The sequence below is a fragment of the Ahaetulla prasina genome, chromosome 1, assembly GCF_028640845.1.
Source record: "Ahaetulla prasina isolate Xishuangbanna chromosome 1, ASM2864084v1, whole genome shotgun sequence".
NCBI lineage: Eukaryota > Metazoa > Chordata > Lepidosauria > Squamata > Colubridae > Ahaetulla > Ahaetulla prasina.
The window spans coordinates 153,881,032-153,901,551 of record NC_080539.1 but is presented as its reverse complement, the minus strand read 5'-3'; the positions used below and the strand labels follow the sequence as shown (position 1 = coordinate 153,901,551).

General features: G+C 39.8%; 1 protein-coding gene across 1 annotated transcript in view; it reads left to right on the top strand.

Annotated features, from left to right (window-relative positions):
* Positions 1-255: 255 nt before the first annotated feature.
* Positions 256-20,520, top strand: part of NOL10 (nucleolar protein 10) — a 58,404-nt gene continuing 38,139 nt past the window's right edge. The window contains exons 1-11 of the mRNA XM_058178421.1: positions 256-369; positions 3,118-3,163; positions 4,384-4,482; positions 5,699-5,776; positions 7,273-7,310; positions 8,408-8,544; positions 10,364-10,429; positions 13,103-13,163; positions 14,782-14,867; positions 15,026-15,104; positions 16,474-16,623. Of these exons, the coding sequence (XP_058034404.1) occupies positions 304-369; positions 3,118-3,163; positions 4,384-4,482; positions 5,699-5,776; positions 7,273-7,310; positions 8,408-8,544; positions 10,364-10,429; positions 13,103-13,163; positions 14,782-14,867; positions 15,026-15,104; positions 16,474-16,623 (906 nt within the window). The 5' untranslated portion in view covers positions 256-303. The remainder of the gene's footprint in view (positions 370-3,117; positions 3,164-4,383; positions 4,483-5,698; positions 5,777-7,272; positions 7,311-8,407; positions 8,545-10,363; positions 10,430-13,102; positions 13,164-14,781; positions 14,868-15,025; positions 15,105-16,473; positions 16,624-20,520) is intronic.

Sequence of the window (20,520 nt, the reverse complement as noted above, 5' to 3'; positions counted from 1 at the left end):
AAAACAAAACAAAACAAAACTATTGTTTCCCACCAAACCCATAACCAACTTCAGAGTTGATGGCAACCTTCTTTTCCATCCTCCCCTTTTGGGGCAAAGGAAGAAGAAGAAGAAGAAGAAGAAGAAGAAGAAAGTCCACCCCAAAAGTACGAAGTACAATTGAAGGACACCGTCGACGTCACCCCGCCGTCCGTGACGTCACAGCTCACCGCCTTTTCGAGCGGTTTTCCGCACTCTATGGCCGGAAGAGTTCCCTCCCGCTCCCGGAAGTGAAGCCAGGTCTCGTTCGGGAAGAAGGGCGACATGCAGGTCTCCAGCCTCAACGAGGTGAAGATCTACAGCTTAAGCGTCGGCCGGAGCCTGCCGGAGGTGAGAACGCGGGAGCGCCAACCCCCGCGCGCTGTGCTGCCTGGTAGAGCGCGCGCCTTACGCTCTGCGCGGTGCCCGAAGGCGGATCGTGCGCTTCGGTCCCCTATGTAATACGCGTCGAAAGAGCCGGTCGTTACAGTGGGGAAAGAGTATTTCTGGATAATATTTCTAACCAATGTAACAATATTTCTGACAAGTATTCTCGCCTGGAATAATGCAACCAATTTGGGTGTCACCATACTGCAAAAAACGACGGTTGAGACCTCGGCAAAAGCGCAGAGAAGAGCGACTAAGATGATCAAAGGCCTGGAGACTGAAACGGCTGCAGGATTTGGGTTTGGCTGGTCTAGAGCAGGGGTCTCCAACCTTGGTCCCTTTAAGACTTGTGGACTTCAGCTTTGCTGGCTAAGGGACTCTGGGAGTTGAAGTCCACAAGTCTTAAAGGGACCAAGGTTGGAGACCCCTGCTCTAGAGAAAAGAAAAACCAGGGGTGACATGATGGCAGTGTTCCCGTACTTGAGGGGCTGCCACAAAGAAGAGGGTGTGTGTGTCAAATTATTCTCCAAAGCACCAGAAGGCAAGGCAAGAAACAATGGTTGGAAACCAATCAAAGAGAGAAGAAACCTGGAATTAAGGAGAAACTTCCGAACAGTGAGGACAAATAACCAGTGAAATGGCCTTCAGAAATCCTGGCCGCTCCATCACTGGAGGTTTTTAAGAAAAGACTGGGCAGCCACTAGTATGAAATGGTATAGGTTCTCCTGCTTGAGCAGGGGGCTGGACTAGAAGACCTCCAAGCTCCCTTCCAGCTCATTCATTCTAAAATCAAATATTGTTACAGGAGAGCCACCTTCGCATCCCAGAGCCTGCATGACCAATGTTTCAAGACAATGAGAAAGGAATATTGCAAGAACTTCTGTAGACTGGCTGGATGAAGTTTCCCTGGTGTTCTCTGAGCTTGAGTGTTTTCTCTCGGACCTTTCATTACCCAAACTGGGTAACATCATCAGTGCTAGTGATGCACCTAGTGCTGCTGATGTTACCTAGTTGGGTAATGAAACATCTGCAAGGAAACCAAGCCCAGAGAGCACCAAGGACTCCTCATTTCATTCCTGAGGTACAAATATTCTCCTTTATTAGTTTCCCTAAGGCAGTTCATTTTCAAATTTGTTGCCTTTTAAAATCTATTGGACTCTCTGATGAAAATGGGCAATACATAAAATCTCATGCTTTTAGAACAGGTTAGGTTGTCGTCTTCTTTATACTTACTTAGAAATAAGCTGCTTTGAGATCATTAATGTTTAATATTTACTATGAACGCATATCGTATTAATCTTGAAGGCCACATTCCATAACTTTATTTTGTGGCCAGCGTTAAAAAATCTGGAAGTTGCAGTTCACACTTCTAGGTTTGAGAAGTTCGTTTTAAAGTGTGCTGCAGACATCATTTCCTTTTTATAATTCTACCTCTGACTGTGAGAATGAAGACCTAATTCAATGAGCCTTGGAGGAATTTGTAGTGAGCTGCAAAATATTGCTTGACAATGCCATATTGGTGGCTTTGTTTGATACCCTCTCATACCTGTAAACAATCAGAAGAGGTCCTTTCTATTCATCTTCTGTTTTAGAATACTGCAATTTAGAAAAGGTGATTATTTTTATTCAACAAGATGTGCGTTTTAGTACTATAATCTGTGGACATACAGGTAGTTCTCATCAACTGCTAAGTGACACAATTGCAAAATAAAAGATCATGAGACTATTGGAATCTGGATGTGAAGACCACCAATGGTAATTATATGATTACTTGGAGATGGCAACCAAGTAAATATGCACCAGTTGCCAAGCACCTAAACCACAATTACATGGGCAGGTTGCCAGGCCTCAGCTTCAAGGTTGGGTCTTAAATCTCCTCGTTCAGCCCATTGTAGCTTTGAATGATTGCTGAATGAGTGGTTGGTAAGCAAGGACTACCAGTAATATCGCTCACAGTGTGGTCCTATGTATGTCTAATACTCAATTCTGCAAGGTTTAAGTACAGGTATTTAGAAATGTACCTTCCTTGAACTAATTCTTAGGACAAGTAGAAAAAAAATGCACCCTTGCCCGTTCTTGTTTTTGTGAACATTTGGACTATTTAAGAGTCAAGTTTTTTGCTGAAACACTGGCTAGAAATTAAAATCTACCATAACTGGCGGATACAAAACTGGCAAAGGGTGTTTTTATGTATTTAACATGTTCTTTTGCAAATTTTATACTTCCTTTGTGTGAAAGTTGAAGGTTTTGGTTTTTTTTTGAAAAAGCACTTCTCTGACCATACTACCAAGTTCACTTGATCTTTACTGCATGATCTAAGATTTGTAAGCTAATAAGGCAAATACAGTGTCTTCAGCTTCTTGAAGAACAAAGCTACAGGGATTGCAGTGAATCACCTGCACAGTAGTAATGAAAATTTCTAATCAACTGCTTATATATTTCCCGAGTCCTTAATTTTGTAATATGCTACTTGTAATGGTAAAGGTATGCTTGGTTACAGAATCAGGTGCCTGTTCAGCACTTGTGATACTCAGTTGCCGTGTTGGATCCTACTGCAATTATTATTTTATTTCATTTTATTATATTTTTAATATATAATCCTCTGTAAGATGAAAGTGTTTAGCTGAAGATTTTTTAAAATATTAGCTGGTCTTTTTGAACAACCTTTCTTTAGTCTTTTCCACAAATCACATTTTTGTGTTTGTTTTATAGTGGCTTTCTGATAGGAAAAAAAGAGCACTGCAAAAGAAAAATGTTGGTGAGTTGTCCTTATTTTATTCTAAAAAGAATTCTTATGCTCATTCATGCATGTTAATACTATTTCTGATTCCCACAAATTGTTTCATGATACCAAGCTGAAGACATGTTCCTATTAATCATAGCTTCTGTATTTCATTAATGTTTGAAGGAAGAACATTCCCCGCCTTTTCTCTTTGTATTTGTTTGTCTGTGTTTAAATCAGGAAAATATTTTTTAAAAAAAAAATACAGTGAATTTCTTGTGAAATTTAGTTGGTTGTTTGAATGGTTGCTATGGAGATTTATGCAGCATCTAGATTTGAAAGCTTTTTTTTTTTCATGTTCAGCAAGTGAGGTCTTAGTGCACAAATGGCTGGTAGGAGTGTAATTCTAGTTCCTTTATAACTTCTTCCTTTTTCAATTCTAGTTAGTCTTGTTCTGGGAGTTGGCATGTTGTGTTAGTCCAGAACAGTACATTCTGAACTTACTATGTTTGATTAAATGCTTAGGAGCACAAAAGAAGTAATGAGAAGTGTTTTAAATAGCAGAACATACATGTTTTCCAAAATAGCATAGTATACATGAAGCGAGATTAAAATGAAAAAAATATTTTCCATGTGGGGGGAAAAAGAGATAATTCCCTGAAACATTTACCCAAAAGACATAAACAGCAATATTTCAGTGTTGTGATGGGAACACTGGAAACTCTGAAACTGATTAAGAAAAATTGATCAACAAAAGATAAAATTTGTTCTTTATTTCATTGTCATAGCAGGTGACACTTCTGAGTTGGTTCTTGAAAAAGCTAGGCAGAATTGGACCTGGTTAATAATATTTGAATGAGAGATCATCAGCAAATCCAAGGGCTTTAGGCTAGACTGAGAATTGGAAAAATAGTTGTAGGAAAAAGAGATGGGAAATCTTTATTGTTAAAAAAAAACCCACATAGATATGTTCTATGTGGCTAGCAGGCATTGATAATAATTTGAAGGATACATTTTCTTTCCTTTTGTTAGTGTTAGAAGCACATTTGAGGAAAAAGATACAAGGCTCCTAGTGCTGTATGATAAAAGCAAAGGCATGTGTGTTTATGCAATAACATTTTACAGAACAGATTGCATAAGCAAGGTATTTAGGACTAAGTGGGGCAATGTTGATCAGTGCTGTTGCCATTAATGTCCTATAGTCGTGATGCGTTTACTATGCAGTCTTTCTTCAAATTTTATTTCATATTTTAAAGATATTCACAGAAGAATTGAACTTATCCAAGATTTTGATATGCCTGCTGTTAGCACCAAGATCAAAGTGTCACAAGATGGGCAATACGTAATGGCAACAGGTAAGTTTGGCTAAAACCAAGTCCAGTTAATAAACCTGCAAATTGTGACTGAGGAATAGCTAGACTGAGTTCTGGAGATTACACACAAATCAAATACAGTGTTTCCTAGCACCAAATCTTGCAAAGGTTAGGATAGTACAGGGGTCAGCAACATTAAACACTCAAAGAGCCGTTTGGACCGGTTTCCCACAGAAAAGAAAACACCAGGAGCCACAAAACCCTTTTGACATCTAAAATGAAGATAACACTGCATATATCCAATTTAAATCAGTCTTGTCAGCAGTGAAAGCAAATGAATCTGCCCATGTACCATTAAACATTCTGCTTTCTTCTGAAACTTTTCTTTTCTTGGATTTATCCAAGAGGTCAAAAAGTTCAATAAATCGCGTGCCAGTGGGTGTCACACATTAGCAGTTGTGACACATATTTTGAGTGACGGGGACCTGCAGTAGAGGGGTGAAAGAGCCACAGGTGACTCCAGAGCCATGGGTTGCTGACCTCTGGGATAGTAGAACATTGTGTATTTGGGAGTCTTAAAAAAGATAGTGTGATTAGAGATCATATGTGATGCATTAATGTTTCAATTTTCTTTTATATTACAGTATCAAAAAGAATTTTGATGTAATGGGTGTAATGTAATGATGTGGGTTTTTAAACAAGGACACATTTAGACAATAGGGGCCGGATAGCTCAGGCTGGTAAGGCCTGTTATTAAGAACACAAAGCCTGCAATTACTGCAGGTTCAAGCCCGGCCCAAGGTTGACTCAGCCTTCCATCCTTTATAAGGTAGGTAAAATGAGGACCCAGAATGTTGGGGGGGCAATAAGTTGACTTTGTAAAAATATACAAATAGAATGAGACTATTGCCTTATACACTGTAAGCCGCCCTGAGTCTTCGGAGAAGGGCGGGGTATAAATGTAAACAAAAATAAAATAAAATATGGGCACTGTTACAATGGCTACTATGGAAACCATGGATGGCAGTTTTTATAAACATGTATACATGTGCATAAATGTACATATTTGGCCTTCAAGAAACTGCATTTGCATATGGAACATGAACTTATACTGTGTAAACTAGGACTATTTTCATTATTGAATTTCACTAAGAAATTTTAGACTATTTTTGTTTTGCCCAACCATTAATTTCTAGATCAAAATCTTTTAATCTCTGAATCTTTCTTTTCACTTTGATGTTAAATATATTTTTAACAGGCACATACAAGCCACGGGTCCGATGTTTTGATACATATCAGTTATCCATGAAATTTGAAAGATGCTTGGATGCTGAAGGTTAGTAATCTTAATTATGATGGAAATCAATATGGATAAATTAGGCACAAAGGAAAAAAAATCTCGAAGTGTAAATCAGCCCATGTTTATTTGGAAAAAAGTACACCTCTGGTCTGTGTTTTCTTGTGGAGCAGATAGGGGCCGCACCTTAAGTGATCATTTTTTTTCTTATTAATGTAATAATTGTACTATGGTTTTTTTGTGCAATTTATAAAGTATTCTATCTCAGCCTAACAATACTCTGGGAAGCTAATATATGAAAGACCCAATATGAAGCAAAATAAGACCAATAAAATACAGAATAATATAATATAAACAAGGCTTCAAAACTTAACTATAACACATAATAAAACATTCATACTGATCAGGCTTAGCTAACATCTTGGCCGCAGTGCCAAGGGGAAAAGCTAGGTCTTCAAGAATGAAGTGTAGCACAGTTTCAATGTATGCTATTTTTGTTCTTTGGAAAATATAGTGTAGAAAACTGAATTGTTTTCATTCTTTAATAATATGTGACTGTGGCAAACTGGAATGTTTTAAAATTTCACTCTGTTTGGGCAGCACATTGAAAGATTCCTGATTTTAAACAAATTATCATTGGAAGAGAAAGCTTGCAAATGGAGAGCTGTAATGGTCATGCCTGGTCCAGCTCTGGCCCCTGATTCTGGCTGTAAGATCAGAGAGTGTTTGGCAGATAATGTAATTAATGGATCCTCCTCTTCATTCTAGAACAGGGGTCTCCAACCTTGCCAACTTTTAAGACTTGTGGACTTCAACTCCCAGAGTTCTTCCACTGGCTGAGGAATTCTGGGAGTTGAAGTCCACAAGTCTTAAAGTTGGCAAGGTTGGAGACCCCTGTTCTTGAGGGAATGATCTCTTGGGGATTTTTGGTGGATTATCTGCTAGTATAACATTAGAAGATATACCGTTCTGTAACAACTGATACTGATCTGTTTTGGGCAGGATATTTAAACAATATGTAGTCTTCCAATCATTTATTGCTCATCCAGGATGATTGCACAGCTGCTCCCTCTTGGCTTACATATAACTGATTCTAAAGCAGATAGCCTATAGAGAGCTGTGAAAGTAACTTTGGAGGGGTTTCAGGGTAAAAGAGAATCAGGCAGTGTACAAATGTCATACATAAATAAATCTTGCCCTTGCGTCTCTTGAGCCCTTGATCCTAATGGGAGGAGTTGAAACTTTTTTACAATAGTAAGAGCCTAGACTGAAACACAAGTTGCTGTTCTCCTTGTGGAGGTTCTTGGTTCAAGATGCGGCAGTACCATGGATCAAAAGCCCAAGAGAGAAAAGTTTGGCTGAGAAGGCAAATGGAGAGCTGTAATGGTCATGCCTGGTCCAGCTCTGGCCCCTGATTCTGGCTGTAAGATCAGAGAGTGTTTGGCAGATAATGTAATTAAGTTTTGAGAAAGTGGGATGGAATAGTTGCTACATATGATTGACTGCTATTTGTAATCTACTTTTCATCTCCCCAGTGGTCACGTTTGATATTTTATCAGATGATTACTCAAAGGTATGTCAACTCTTTATTTTTAAATTATATCTGTAAATAGTAAATTTGGGACTACAGCTAAAAAATATTATGGCTTAGTCTGCTGTGTGAACCTTTTCTCTTCTTTTGCTCAATTATGTCCTAGTGTCGGAGTCTGCCTGGGGACATCTCTTCAGTTTTCTTGGCAAGGCTTTTCAGACTTGGTTTGTCTTTGCCTCCTTCCTAGGGTTGAGGGAGAGGGACTGGCCCAAGGTCACCTATATTGGCTTTGTGCCCAAGGTGGGACAGAACTCAAGGGATCCCGGTTCCAACCATTACACTTACTTGGCTCTCGTATATGTGTGTGAAGCTAATAAAGTAAAACTCATAATGCATTTTTTGTAACTCCTGCCATACACCTTTACGAAAGAAATAACCAAATTGAACTAATGTGATGCCCCTGTCCCTCGTTGTATCTTCTCTGTTTCTGAAACAGGCTTCACATGCTTCATAGGACAGGGGTCTCCAACCTTGGCAACTTGAAGACTTGTGGACTTCAAGTCCCAGAATCCCTCAAAAATCCCTCAAAGCTGGCTGAGGAATTCTGGGACTTGAAGTCCACAAGTCTTCAAGTTGCCAAGGTTGGAGACCCCTGTCATAGGATGTAGGCAGCCTGCTCTTTACCTTGTCATAGAATCATAAGGCCGGAGAGGACCTTGGGGGGGAGGGGATCTTCTAGTCCAACTCCTTGCCCACACGGGAGAAATCAGATCACCCCAGATAAGGAGCTGCTTGAGGAGCATCAGTTTTGGAGTCACAGTCCTTGCTATGACTCAGTGAGAAACAGCACTTCCTGGATATGCATTGGTCCACCTTGACAGAGATGAGCCAGGGTGTGATCTGCCTCAGGGGACGGCAGTACAAACTGTAGCCACTGTGACCAGGGAGAAACTGTTTGTATGCAGAAATAGAGCCCCTTTGTTTCAGTAAAAAAATAAGTCTGGTATGACATCACTTTGAGCCCAGTGACACAGTTTTTTTCAATGACAGAAGTCTTTGTTTTAAACAACTGCTTTGTAAGAGTGTCAGTTGGGAAAAGTAATCCTCTCCAATGCAGTTTTGCGCCTTGTGTTTTTCAGATCGTTTTCTTGCACAATGACAGATATGTGGAATTTCATTCACAACATGGTCGTTATTACAGGACAAGAATACCAAAATTTGGAAGAGATTTCTCCTATCATTATCCATCCTGTGACTTGTACTTTGTAGGAGCGAGGTATTTGTGGTGTTTTGAATCATCATTAAATTCTACTGTTATTTTTCTACATGGGAAATAGTTTTGACTAGTTCTTTTTTTCATAAAAAAAATCATTTTCTTTCTGTCCCTGAGTAAAGTGATAAAATTATTTAATAAGCATTTCTATATACATCAAGCAGAATTGTCGCAGTGCTTTTCAGAAACCAAATAGTTTTCTAAATATATTTGTGGCACATCTCAATTCCGTGAATAACTGAGGATCTAAATTCATTTTTAAAAGTTTTGTAAAAATGCAAAAATCATAACTTGTAATCTTGGAAGATTAAATGACATTTTAAAAAGCTTTTTTTATGTTTAATTACAACTTTGAAACATAATCCAGTCCTTTCCACGGAAATGTAAGAATTGTCAGCCTTTGAAATTGGCAAGGTCAAGAAACAGGCACAGTTGAGATTGCTGAAATATTCCTTACTGTTGTCCAAGAGAATTACAGAATCTTGAGTTTCTTTTTCATGCTTTTTTGTTTCTCAAAATTAAGTAATCATTTTTGAAAATCCCTCCTTAATGGAGTACTCATAGAATAGAATAGAATTCTTTATTGGCCAAGTGTGATTGGACAGCCAAAGAATTTGTCTTGGTGCATACACTCTCGGTGTACATAAAAGAAAAGATACATTCATCAAGAATCATAAGGTACAACACTTAATGATAGTCATAGGGAAACAGTCAATATAAACCTTAAGGATACCAGCAACAAGGTATCATACAGTCATACAGTCATAAATGGGAGGAGATGGGTGCTAGGAATGATGAGAAGATTAATAGTAATGCAGACTTAGTAACTAGTTTGACAGTGTTGAGGGAATTATTTGTTTAGCAGAGTGATGGCGTTCGGGAAAAAACTGTTCTTGTGTCTAGTTGTTCTGGACATTCCTCCCTTTTTACACAGGCCAGGCCTAATTCTTTACAAACAATAAAACAATTTTTTTCTTGACTTGTATAAAAAAAGAGAAAGTGGAATTATATTCAGAATTCATACTGAAGTTACATTTTCCCCCCATTGTTATTTGGTGAGAAATCTGTACATCTACCAGTACCTCTGAACACTGTAGAGAGTCTGGTGCAAAATTTCAGAGTAACTATGAGCAGGTAGTCTTAATGGTTCTTTGGGCGATACTATTTAGTTTCTGACTCTCAAATAGCAATATCTAAAAACCTTTATTATACAGTATAACTATATTTATATTTATAATTATATAGTTTAATTTTTATATTTATAATGTATTATTTTAAACTCTCCTTGAAGGCAAACTGATCTCCCATTAACTTCATAAACAGGTCCATGTTGTTTACGTTACAAAATTACAGAAGTATTGTTCAGTACTGGGATTTTTGTCACTCATCTGGTGTTTTCAGATTTGTCGATTCAGATGTTCTTAATGCCTAAAAAGCAGTTCACAAGCAATTGCCAAAAATTACTAGAAAAGGAAGTATGAAAACTCAGTGTCCTTAAAGTTGCTGATTGTGGTTTGAGCAGGATGGTTGTTTCCTTGTCTCCAAGAGCTCTAAACCTGCAATTAACTTTTGTCTTGCTGACTCCTTGTGACGAACGGCTGTGTGGAGCACTTGAGGGCTATCACAAGTCCTTTTCTTGTCCAGAGAAGAATAGCGAAGAGCCAGTCTACTCACTGGCTCTTCATTCCACCACAGTCATCTTCTTTATCTTTAGCAGAGCTGTCTTTAATTCATCATTTCTTGCTTGCATGATTTCCCTCCCCCCTCTTTTTGTAAGACTCAGGAATCAAAAGCAAAGTGAATGTTATCTTTCTTATTACAGTTCTGAAATATACAGGCTAAATCTGGAACAAGGAAGGTATTTGAATTCTCTACAAACAGATGCTTCGTAAGTATATCTTCTGCTTTTTAATCTAAGAACCTTTTTTTCCAGTAGGTGGAGCCAAACTATGTAAGATCTGTCTGTGAAAACACCACAGATGGATCACAAGCTAATTTCTAAACAATCTGGTGTTGGTATTTATATGTGTCTGTCTTGTCTGTGTGTTTGTGTCTGTACTCTGTACATATAGATACTACCAGTATATATGTACAATGTAAATGTTGAACCTTATTCATGATCAACATTTGCTCATTACACGAATTCTAAAATCAGCTGAATAGTCCAGCAAAAGCAGAAGGAATCTTTCTGCCTGCAGCCCTCGCTTTCTTTTTAGCTTTGGTATTTTCTTTCCACAGGTTGTAAAATAAGCCTTGATTCACTATGCTAACATAGCTTCTTATTACATTTATTTATTTATTTATTTATTTGATTTCTATACCGCCCTTCTCCCAAAGGACTCAGGGCGGTGTACAGGCAAAAATAAAACAAACAGTGCAATATATAATTTAAAATGCAATTAAAAAACTTATTTTAAAATTGGCCTGAAAATTAAAATATACAGTAAGCTAAAAACCCCATTTAAAATTAATTAATAAAATTTTTTTAAAAATTTGATAAAATTCAATTTAAGACAGCCCCGCGCGAATAAAAAGATGCGTCTTCAGTTCGCGACGGAATGTCCGAAGGTCAGGTATTTGGCGTAAACCCAGGGGAAGTTCGTTCCAGAGTGTGGAGCCCCACAGAGAAGGACCTTCCTGGGGCCCCCAGCCGACATTGCTTGGCGGACGGCACCCTGAGAAGTCCCTCTCTGTGAGAGCGTACGGGTCGGTGGGAGGCATGTGGTAACAGCAGGCGGTCCCGTAAGTACCCAGGCCCTAAGCCATGGAGCGCTTTAAAGGTCGTAACCAGCACCTTAAAGTGCACTCGAAAGGCCACAGGCAGCCAGTGCAGTCTGCGCAGGAGCGGTGTTATATGGGAGCTACGCGGAGCTCCCTCTATCACCCGCGCAGCTGCATTCTGGACTAACTGAAGCCTCCGAGTGCACTTCAAGGGGAGCCCCATGTAGAGAGCATTACAATAATCCAAGCGAGAGGTAACGAGCGCATGAGTGACCGTGCACAAGGCATCCCGATCAAGGAAGGGGCGCAACTGCCGAACCAGGCGAACCTGGTGGAAGGCCCCCCTGGAGACGGCCGTCAAATGATCTTCAAACGACAGCCGTTCATCCAGGAGGACACCTAAGTTGCGCACCCTATCCTTTGGGGCCAATAACTCGCCTCCAACAGTCAGCCGCGGCTGCAGCTGACTGAATCGGGTGCTGGCATCCACAGCCACTCCGTCTTGGAGGGATTAAGCTTGAGCCTGTTTCTCCCCATCCAGACCCATACGGCTTCCACGCACCGGGACAGCACTTCAACAGCTTCATTGGGGTGGCCTGGGGTGGAGAAGTACAGCTGGGTGTCATCAGCGTACAGCTGGTATCTCACCCCAAAGCCACTGATGATCTCACCCAACGGCTTCATATAGATGTTGAACAGAAGGGGCGAGAGAATCGACCCCTGCGGCACCCCACAAGTGAGGCCCCTCGCGGTCGACCTCTGCCCCCCTGTCAACACCGTCTGCGACCGGTCAGAGAGATAGGAGGAGAACCACCGATACACGGTGCCTCCCACTCCCAATCCCCCCAACCGGCGCAGCAGGATACCATGGTCGATGGTATCAAAAGCCGCTGAGAGGTCTAATAGGACCAGGGCAGAGGAATAACCCCTGTCCCTGGCCCTCCAGAGATCATCCACCAATGCGACCAAAGCTGTCTCCGTGCTATACCCGGGTCGGAAGCCGGACTGGAACGGGTCTAGATAGACGGCTTCATCCAGGTATTGGGGTAGCTGTCGCGCCACAGCACTCTCTACAACCTTCGCAACAAAGCGAAGGTTGGAGACTGGACGATAATTACCCAAAATAGCTGGGTCCAGGGAGGGCTTCTTGAGGAGGGGTCTCACCACCGCCTCTTTCAAGGCGGCAGGGAAAACCCCTTCCAACAAAGAAGCGTTGATAATCTCCTGGAGCCAGCCTCATGTCACCTCCTGAGTGGCCAGTACCAACCAGGAAGGACACGGGTCCAGTAAACATGTAGTGGCGTGAAGCCTCCCCAACAGCCTGTCCACGTCCTCGGGAGCCACAGGGTCAAACTCATCCCAAATGGACTCAACAAGACGTGTCTCCTCTCCCTCGCTTGGATCATCCCAATCCTAATTTGAATTAGGAATAATAGTTGAGTGCTGAGGGTTTGCTCCTCCCTGAGAGGAGTTACTTTAAATATACACATGCCCTGCCTGGTTTGTACTCAGATTATAAAGCATTTGTTTAAATCACCTGCAGATTGGGCCAGGATGACCTATTAAGAATTAAGACATTTCTATTTGAGATGCTTTATGGAAAAAGCAAATGTTTGATTGTTTCTTCTGTGATAATTTCTGGTTTTGTATTTATATTACAATGCATATTTTGCATCAGAAAGAAAATACAGTAATCCGGATGCAAGCCACTGACTTCAATTTGTCCTATAATATTTTTGCTTTCTATATATTTTGATTGGTTTTAATGTTTCTCACAAACATGATTCTTGAGGATTTTATTCCCTGTCTGTATTAAATACTTATTATTGTTGTTTTCTAGAGAGAATCATGTATGTGACATAAATCCTGTACATGGTTTATTTGCTACTGGGACAATTGAGGTAAGTGAGTTTAAAATTAACAGTGTGTTCATTCTCCAGAGATGGTTCAATTTTTTGGTTAGAACAGCATCACTCACACAGGAATAGATAGAAGATGTAAAGAAAATATAACATTTCTAGAAATATATTTTAAAAAATCATCTCAAAATTTTAATGGAAAATGATGGCAGGAGAATCTCTACAAATATTATTAAATTCTGAGCAGAGGATATTGATTTTTGGAAATAAGAAAAGATTACTGATAAATGGAAAAACGTAACCTGTTGCAGGCAGTTCTTTTTTATTAGATATGTTTTGGCTCGAGGCATTCTATTAGAAAAAGTTAAATAATAAGTTATTTGAAGCTTCATTTCTATACCCTTTTACCTACTCTTTTATCTAAGAGTAAATAGATACAGTTTATTGAATTCAACAAGGTTTATTCCTGAGTAGGCCTTAATCCGCACTGCCATGGATTTGGGTAATCAGCATCTTCTAGACCTTTCTAATTATTGACCTTCTGCTTTCACTACAATCTTCTCTAGAACAAGTTTGAATAATAGTTATCCATCAAAGTTGGATCCCTGGCTTTCCTCTTGAGGAGTCAGCAGACCAGCACCTGTTTCAGGGCTGTTGGAAACTCCTTTCCCTCAAAGGGGAGTTGGCCATTGCTTAGATTCAGCTGCTTATTCTTATTCAACTGGCCATCATGAACAGCCATGTGAGGCAGGGTCCACATATGGCAGTTACCATAATCGAAAACCCTCTTCCACTTTCTGAAGCCCAAACGCCTCTTAGGTAATACAAGTAGTCCTTGATATGCAACCATTCATGTATCAATTCATGTTCAAAGTTACAGCGGCACTAAAAAAAAAACTGACTTACAACCAATTCTTGCACTTATGACCCTTTTAGCATCCCCACAGTCATGTGATTAAAATTTGAGTATTTGGCAACCAGCACGTATTTATGACAGTGGCAGCATCTTGGGGTCATGTGATCATTATTTGCAACCTTCCCAGCTGGCTTTCAACAAGCAACATCAGGGGGGGAAGCTGGGTTTGCTTAGCGACCACCTGATTCACTTAACTGCAGTGATTCACTTAACGCACATGGGAAAAAGGTCAGAAAATAGGGCAAGACTTACTTAACAGCTGTCTTGCTTAGAAATTAATCTATTCCCAATTGTGGTTGTAACTTGAAGAATACCTGTACTAGTAGATATTGCCTCTATAATATTATGGGTTTCTATCCAGCTTCAGCTTGAAGTGAGCAAACAATTTTACCAATTAAATGCTCAAACAGACCGTCACAGTTTATACTAATTGGTTCTTATGGTCCTTTCTTCCCTAATAGAGCTCAGGTACTCCAAATAATTCAGCTGGCTGATGTTCCGCAAAAGCTCTGTGTTATTCTGCCTTTGGAATCTCCTGAGCTGTTGTTCAGAATTGGGGGGAAATCATGTCAGATTTGAATGCAGCAAAATATTTAAACTGGAGGAAGAAATGTTCATTATTCCAAAGACCCCTTGAATAGTAATTCAGTGATTTCTGTACAAAGCAGATCAGGAAGCAGGTGAACCGTGGTGAATTATTCAGAACACTGAGTGGCGTTTTTCTTTGGGTTTTTTTTCCCTCAGGGAAAGGTGGAATGCTGGGATCCTAGAGTGAGAAATCGAGTTGGAGTACTGGATTGTGCTTTAAACAGCGTGACTGCTGATCAAGAGTATGGACATTTCTTGATACTCTTTCTAAATCTCTCTCCCGTGTCATGTTTCTAAAAGAAATAATATGCTGTCAGATGCAGATGTGGGATGATCAGCTTGAGTGCAGGTTATGATGACCTTTACTGCATCTGAATGAAATGTATTTGAATTTTCCCAGGGTAGGTGGCCTGCCTGCTGTTTCCGCCCTGAAGTTTGATGGAAGCTTGAAAATGGCTGTTGGAACGTCGACAGGGCAGGTATGCTGTGCACCTTCTTATTGCAATCCCTTGAGGGATGTAAACTTTCGTCCTGACTGTGGTGAGGTAGCCCCCACCCATTTGGCCTTCTAGAAGGACATTAAAAACTGGCTTTGGTGGCTTGGAGTTTCTACAGGGCTGCTGTATGTTAAGGGTGGCTAATGGACTAACAGATGCCACCACTGCATCGCTCTTGCCTTTTGTTTCTTAGCCTTTGTACCCAGTGTTTTTAATATTTTAATATTTATGATTTTAATTCTAAGCCGCCCAGAGTCACTTTGCAGAGAGAGGCACATGGCATATAAATTGAACAAATGAATGAATGAATGTTAATTCGATAGATGAGCTTGTGAAGGGAATGTGTGCTGGAAGTATTGTAATTCACATTGCTTAATTCAAGTCTAAGACACTTGTGAATTCTTCAGAAGGGTTAGTTGATATGTTGCATGTTAAGTTGGGTTATTGATGAGAGCTTCTTGTGGTGCTTTCCTGTAAAAACAACCAAACAAAACCAGACTGAATGGAAGTCTAATTATAATTATTAGTATAATTCATAGGCCAGAGAATTATTGTGCAGATGATTATTGTGATAGCTCCTCTAAAGTTTTACAGGGTAAACAAAACACTGCTCTTGAATGTAAATAGATTACTGTAGCCCAGGGGTCTGCAAACTTGGCTGTTTTAAGACTTGTGGCTTAAAGACTTTAGCTTTAAGACTTGTGGTTCCTCAGCCAGTTTGCTGGCTGAGGAACCCTGGGAGTTGAAGTCCACAAGTCTTAAAAAAGCCAAGTTTGCAGACCCCTACTGTAGCCCAATCAAACTAATGGCTGGATGATACAACGTGATCACAACTTCCTGTGTTTTGCAACATATAAATAGAGATTTGTCAACCATACAGTGGATGAGGGTTGAACTAATCTGCAGCAGCTGTTCTGCTCCATAGTGTTTTAATAAAAGTATGTAATAGTTATGCTAAATAAAATAATGCTTAATACTGCTTGATTTGCAGACCAATACTATTTTAAGAGATTTTGTTACTTAAAAGTCCATGGGGTGGATTTACAGAATATTCAGTAAACCGAAATATCTTTTTTATTTTTCTCAATTTGAAAATATAAATGATATCTTAGATTTGTACCTGTATTAGAATAGAATAGAATAGAATAGAATAGAATAGAATAGAATAGAATAGAATAGAATAGAATAGAATAGAATAGAATTCTTTATTGGCCAATTGTGATTGGACATACAAGGAATTTTTCTTGGTGCATATGCTCTCAGTGTATATAAAAGAAAAGATGCATTTGTCAAGAATGAATTTTAAACAATGCCTGACCATAAAAATTGACCTATCTTTTCTGGGTACCAGGTCTTACTTTATGATCTTCGGTCGAGTAATCCATTAATAATGAAGGATCACCAATATGGTCTACCAGTCAAATCAATCCAGTTCCACAATGCATTGGATCTGATTATTTCTGCTGATTCACGAATTATAAAACTATGGAACCAGGACACGGTAAGGATAATGATTCATGTCTTCTTTCTGAGCACTTTCTACTTTCTAGTGTTATAGCGAAATCATAAATAGTGTGTTTATTTTCGGTCGTACCCCATTCGAGATAAGAATAGTGTTTTATTGATTTGTATTTAGCGTGCTGGATAAATCATAACGATAACTCTCTTTAGTTAAGTAGAAGTGCTTCAGTCCGTCAAAGTAAATGTGTTTGCATGTCTTGGATTTTGCAAAAGCTGAAAGTCCTACTGGTATTGCTACAATCCCCAAATGCTTAATTTGTGAGATAAGCCATATTTCGTATTGTCCTTCTAATTCAACAAGGTCAGTTGCAGGAATGATACAACTGCTGATCATCTCTCCTTCTCCTAGTGTTCCTGCCCATTATCCAACCATAGGGCATTTCTCCTCCCCAACTCTCTGTTGTCACAGATGTCCAGAAATGACCTTTCTCTGTTCACAAAATAATAGACAAACATTGCCCACCGAGACACCAAAGGATATGTCCCAGGATTTAAACATATTTATACAATCGTAAAATAAGGTTCAGTCACTGCTTTAAATAGGGTTGATCGAACCTTGGGCAGACACCGTTATCCATTTCTGTAAATGGAACTTCAAGAGAGGAGATGCTTTTCCACCTACAGTTCTTCTGCTTCTCAGTGATGAGTCTCAAAATGAGAAAGTAAGTCTTCTTATTACAAAGCAGATCTAATCATTCTTCCTGGGCTCCATCTCAGCTGCTCCCTGATCACCTCTGATTGTGTGTCATTGGACAAAAGAGGAAGGTAGTAAGGTAGGAAGCAGCTTCGTGCACTTTACCTGGAGCTGGAAAGTATCTCCTCTTTTGTTTTCAGAGATGAGGTTGGAGGAAAACCTTTTCCTTTATTATTAAGAAAGAAGCAGCAGAAGTGGGTGAGGTCCAGAATTAAACAGGGAGGGAAAGGAAGAGTATTGTACCTAGAGGCAAAATGAAACTATTAAAGAAACAAGCTGTCAGGCTACCTCCGGCAGTAAATAGGAAAGAAATCACCTTGACTCCATTTGGAATGAAAACAAGTACTTTTACTTTTACAGTCTTGGTGGCAGCCAAGCAAAGCTGGAACTGAGACAAAATATGGCTAACATATCATATCCCCCCAATTGTCCCTCCTCCTCCAGGAGGTCAGGCTGGTCTGGTCCAATGCCAACTCCTTCACGGCCCCTCGTGGTAATCTTCTTCCACAGGTCTCTGGATGTCAGTCAACTTAGGAATGAAGTGTCGGTTAGAAAAGCGCGCGCTGATAACACTCAATAGTTAATCATCCCTCCCCCCTGTTATGTCAGCCGACACACATAATAGGCTCCTTTCCCTCACCCTGGACGGAGGCATGATACATCTCATTTCCTTAACAGTTTATAATACAGAAATAAACATTTTACATTCTATCTACTGATATAATCATTCAAAACTATATGAAGATTGGAGTGGAGGCTGACATCCGGCCCTCCTGCAACAAGGACGTCAGTCCTAGAAAGAAAAAAGAAGTTAGGGTTTGTCAGGATATTTTTATAGAATTGTGCTATCTTTTCCGATGCACGAACATCTTCTTTGTTCACCCATTCAGCTTGGGATAACGGAAATGTTTCCAGGAAATAAGATATTGAATTTTATTCCTATGTTTTCTTGAGTCTAAAATTTCTTTTATTTCAAAGTGTTGTTCTCCCTCTATGAGAATTGGTATAGGAGGGGGTGTATGGTTAGGACGGAAAGTAGACGTGTGTTCAGGTTTCAGCAAACTGACATGGAAAACGGGGTGGATTCTTCTAAGTGTTTTTGGTAAATCTAGTTGTACCGTCACGGGTTGATGATTTTACTATGGGGAAAGGTCCCACATATTTGGGTCCAAGTTTCTTAGATTTCTGAGTGGTTTGAAGATATTTGGTGGAAAGATAAACCTTATCGCCCACTTGATATTTATTCTCAGGGACCTTTTTTATCTGCTTGTTTTTATGCGCGCACGGTGAGCGTCGTCGATCGCTTTAGTCATTTTCCATGTGCTTTGTATTTGATCTATCCATTCTGACAAAGAGGAAACAGTAGTTTCTTCCTTTGGGAGTTCGAGATAGGAACAAAATCTTGACCTGAAGCTATTTTAAAGGAGTAAATCCTGTGCTACTATGAATTGAGTTGTTGTAGGCAACTTCAGCAAAAGGTAAGAGATCAGACCAATTGTCTTGCTGGTAGTTAACATAACATCGCAGATATTGTTCTAGTACAGAGTTGACGTTCACAGCTTCCATTAGTTTGAGGATGATGGGAGGAGCTTAATCCTTGGGCGGAGCCAATGAGTCGTAAAATTCTTTCCAAAATTGAGAAGTGAATTGAACTCCTCGATCTGAAATGATGCGATCAGGAACTCCGTGAAGTCTATAAATGTGTTGTACAAACAACTTTGCTAGAGTCTTTGAGGAGGGTATTTTGAACATGGAATAAAATGGACTTGTTTGGAGAAAAGGTCAGTCACAACCCATATAACAGTATTGCCTGAACTTTCAGGTAATTCCACTATGAAATCCATGGATATTTCTTTCCATGGGGTTCCTGGCCTGGCTACAGTTTGAAGTAGTCCAGGAGGTTTTCCTGGAGGCCTTTTGGATGATGCACAAATAGGGCAACTTGCTACATATGCTTGAATGTCTTTTTTAAGACTTGGCCACCAAAACTGTCTTTTAAGAAGATGCAAAGTTTTTACAAATCCAAAATGCCCTGCCATTTTGGCATCATGGCATCGTTGTAGGATGGTTTCTCTGAGTGATAGAGGAACATATAGTTTTGTTCCAATCCAAGCTAGTCCATCACGGAGTGTGCATTCATGGAATGGGTTAAGTACCAGTCATCGGTGTTTAAAGCTTCTTTAAACGACTTGGTTAGTTCATCTGGGAGTGAGGGGTCAGCTTTGGAGTGGCTTCTAGTTATTGCTGGGGCCGCCAACTGTTGTACGGGAAGTATTGGTTGAACCACCTCGGAGCGAGTGCAATTGTATTGGGGTAAACGTGAGAGCATCCGCTAAGAAGTTTTTTCCCCCAGGAATATAATGTAAAGTAAAATTAAAGCGGTTAAAATATTGAGCCCAGCGGGCTTGTTTAGGTGAAAGTTTTCTAGGAGTCTTTAGAGCTTCTAGATTTTTGTGATCAGTCCAAACTTCAAAAGGATGATTTGAACCTTCTAAGAATTGTCTCCATGTGCGTAGAGCCCAATGAACTGCAAATGCTTCCTTTTCCCAAATAGCCCATCGTCTTTCAGTTTCAGTCAATTTTCGAGAAGTGAAAGCACAGGGTTGTAAATTACCATCAGCATTGTTTTGGAGTAGGACGGCTCCGACTGCTACATCACTTGCATCAGCTTGTATTACAAAAGGAACATCCATGTCAGGGTGCTTTAAAATAGGTTCAGCGGCAAAAAGTCATTTCAATTTTTCAAATGCTGCCTGACATTCCATTGTCCATTCGAGGGGTAACGATGGTTTGGGTTTCGTGTCTCCTTTAGTTTTTAAGAGGTTAGTTATTGGTAAAGCAATTTGAGCAAAGGAGGGGATGAATTGACGATAGAAATTTGCGAATCCCAAAAAACTTTGGAGTTGTTTGCGTGTGCGTGGGGGGGCCCATTCCAAGACAGCTTTCACTTTTTCTGGATCCATTTCTAACCCATCAGCCGAAATGCGATACCCTAAGTAGTCTATTTTGGTTTGATGGAAATCACATTTGGATAGCTTGCAATATAGTTCTGCAGATAATAATTTTTTGAGTACAGCTCTTACTAGTTTAATATGTTCTTCCATTGTTTCTGTATAGATAAGTATGTCGTCAAGGTAGACAAGAACTCATTTGAATAAATGCTGATGGAGTATTTCATTTATT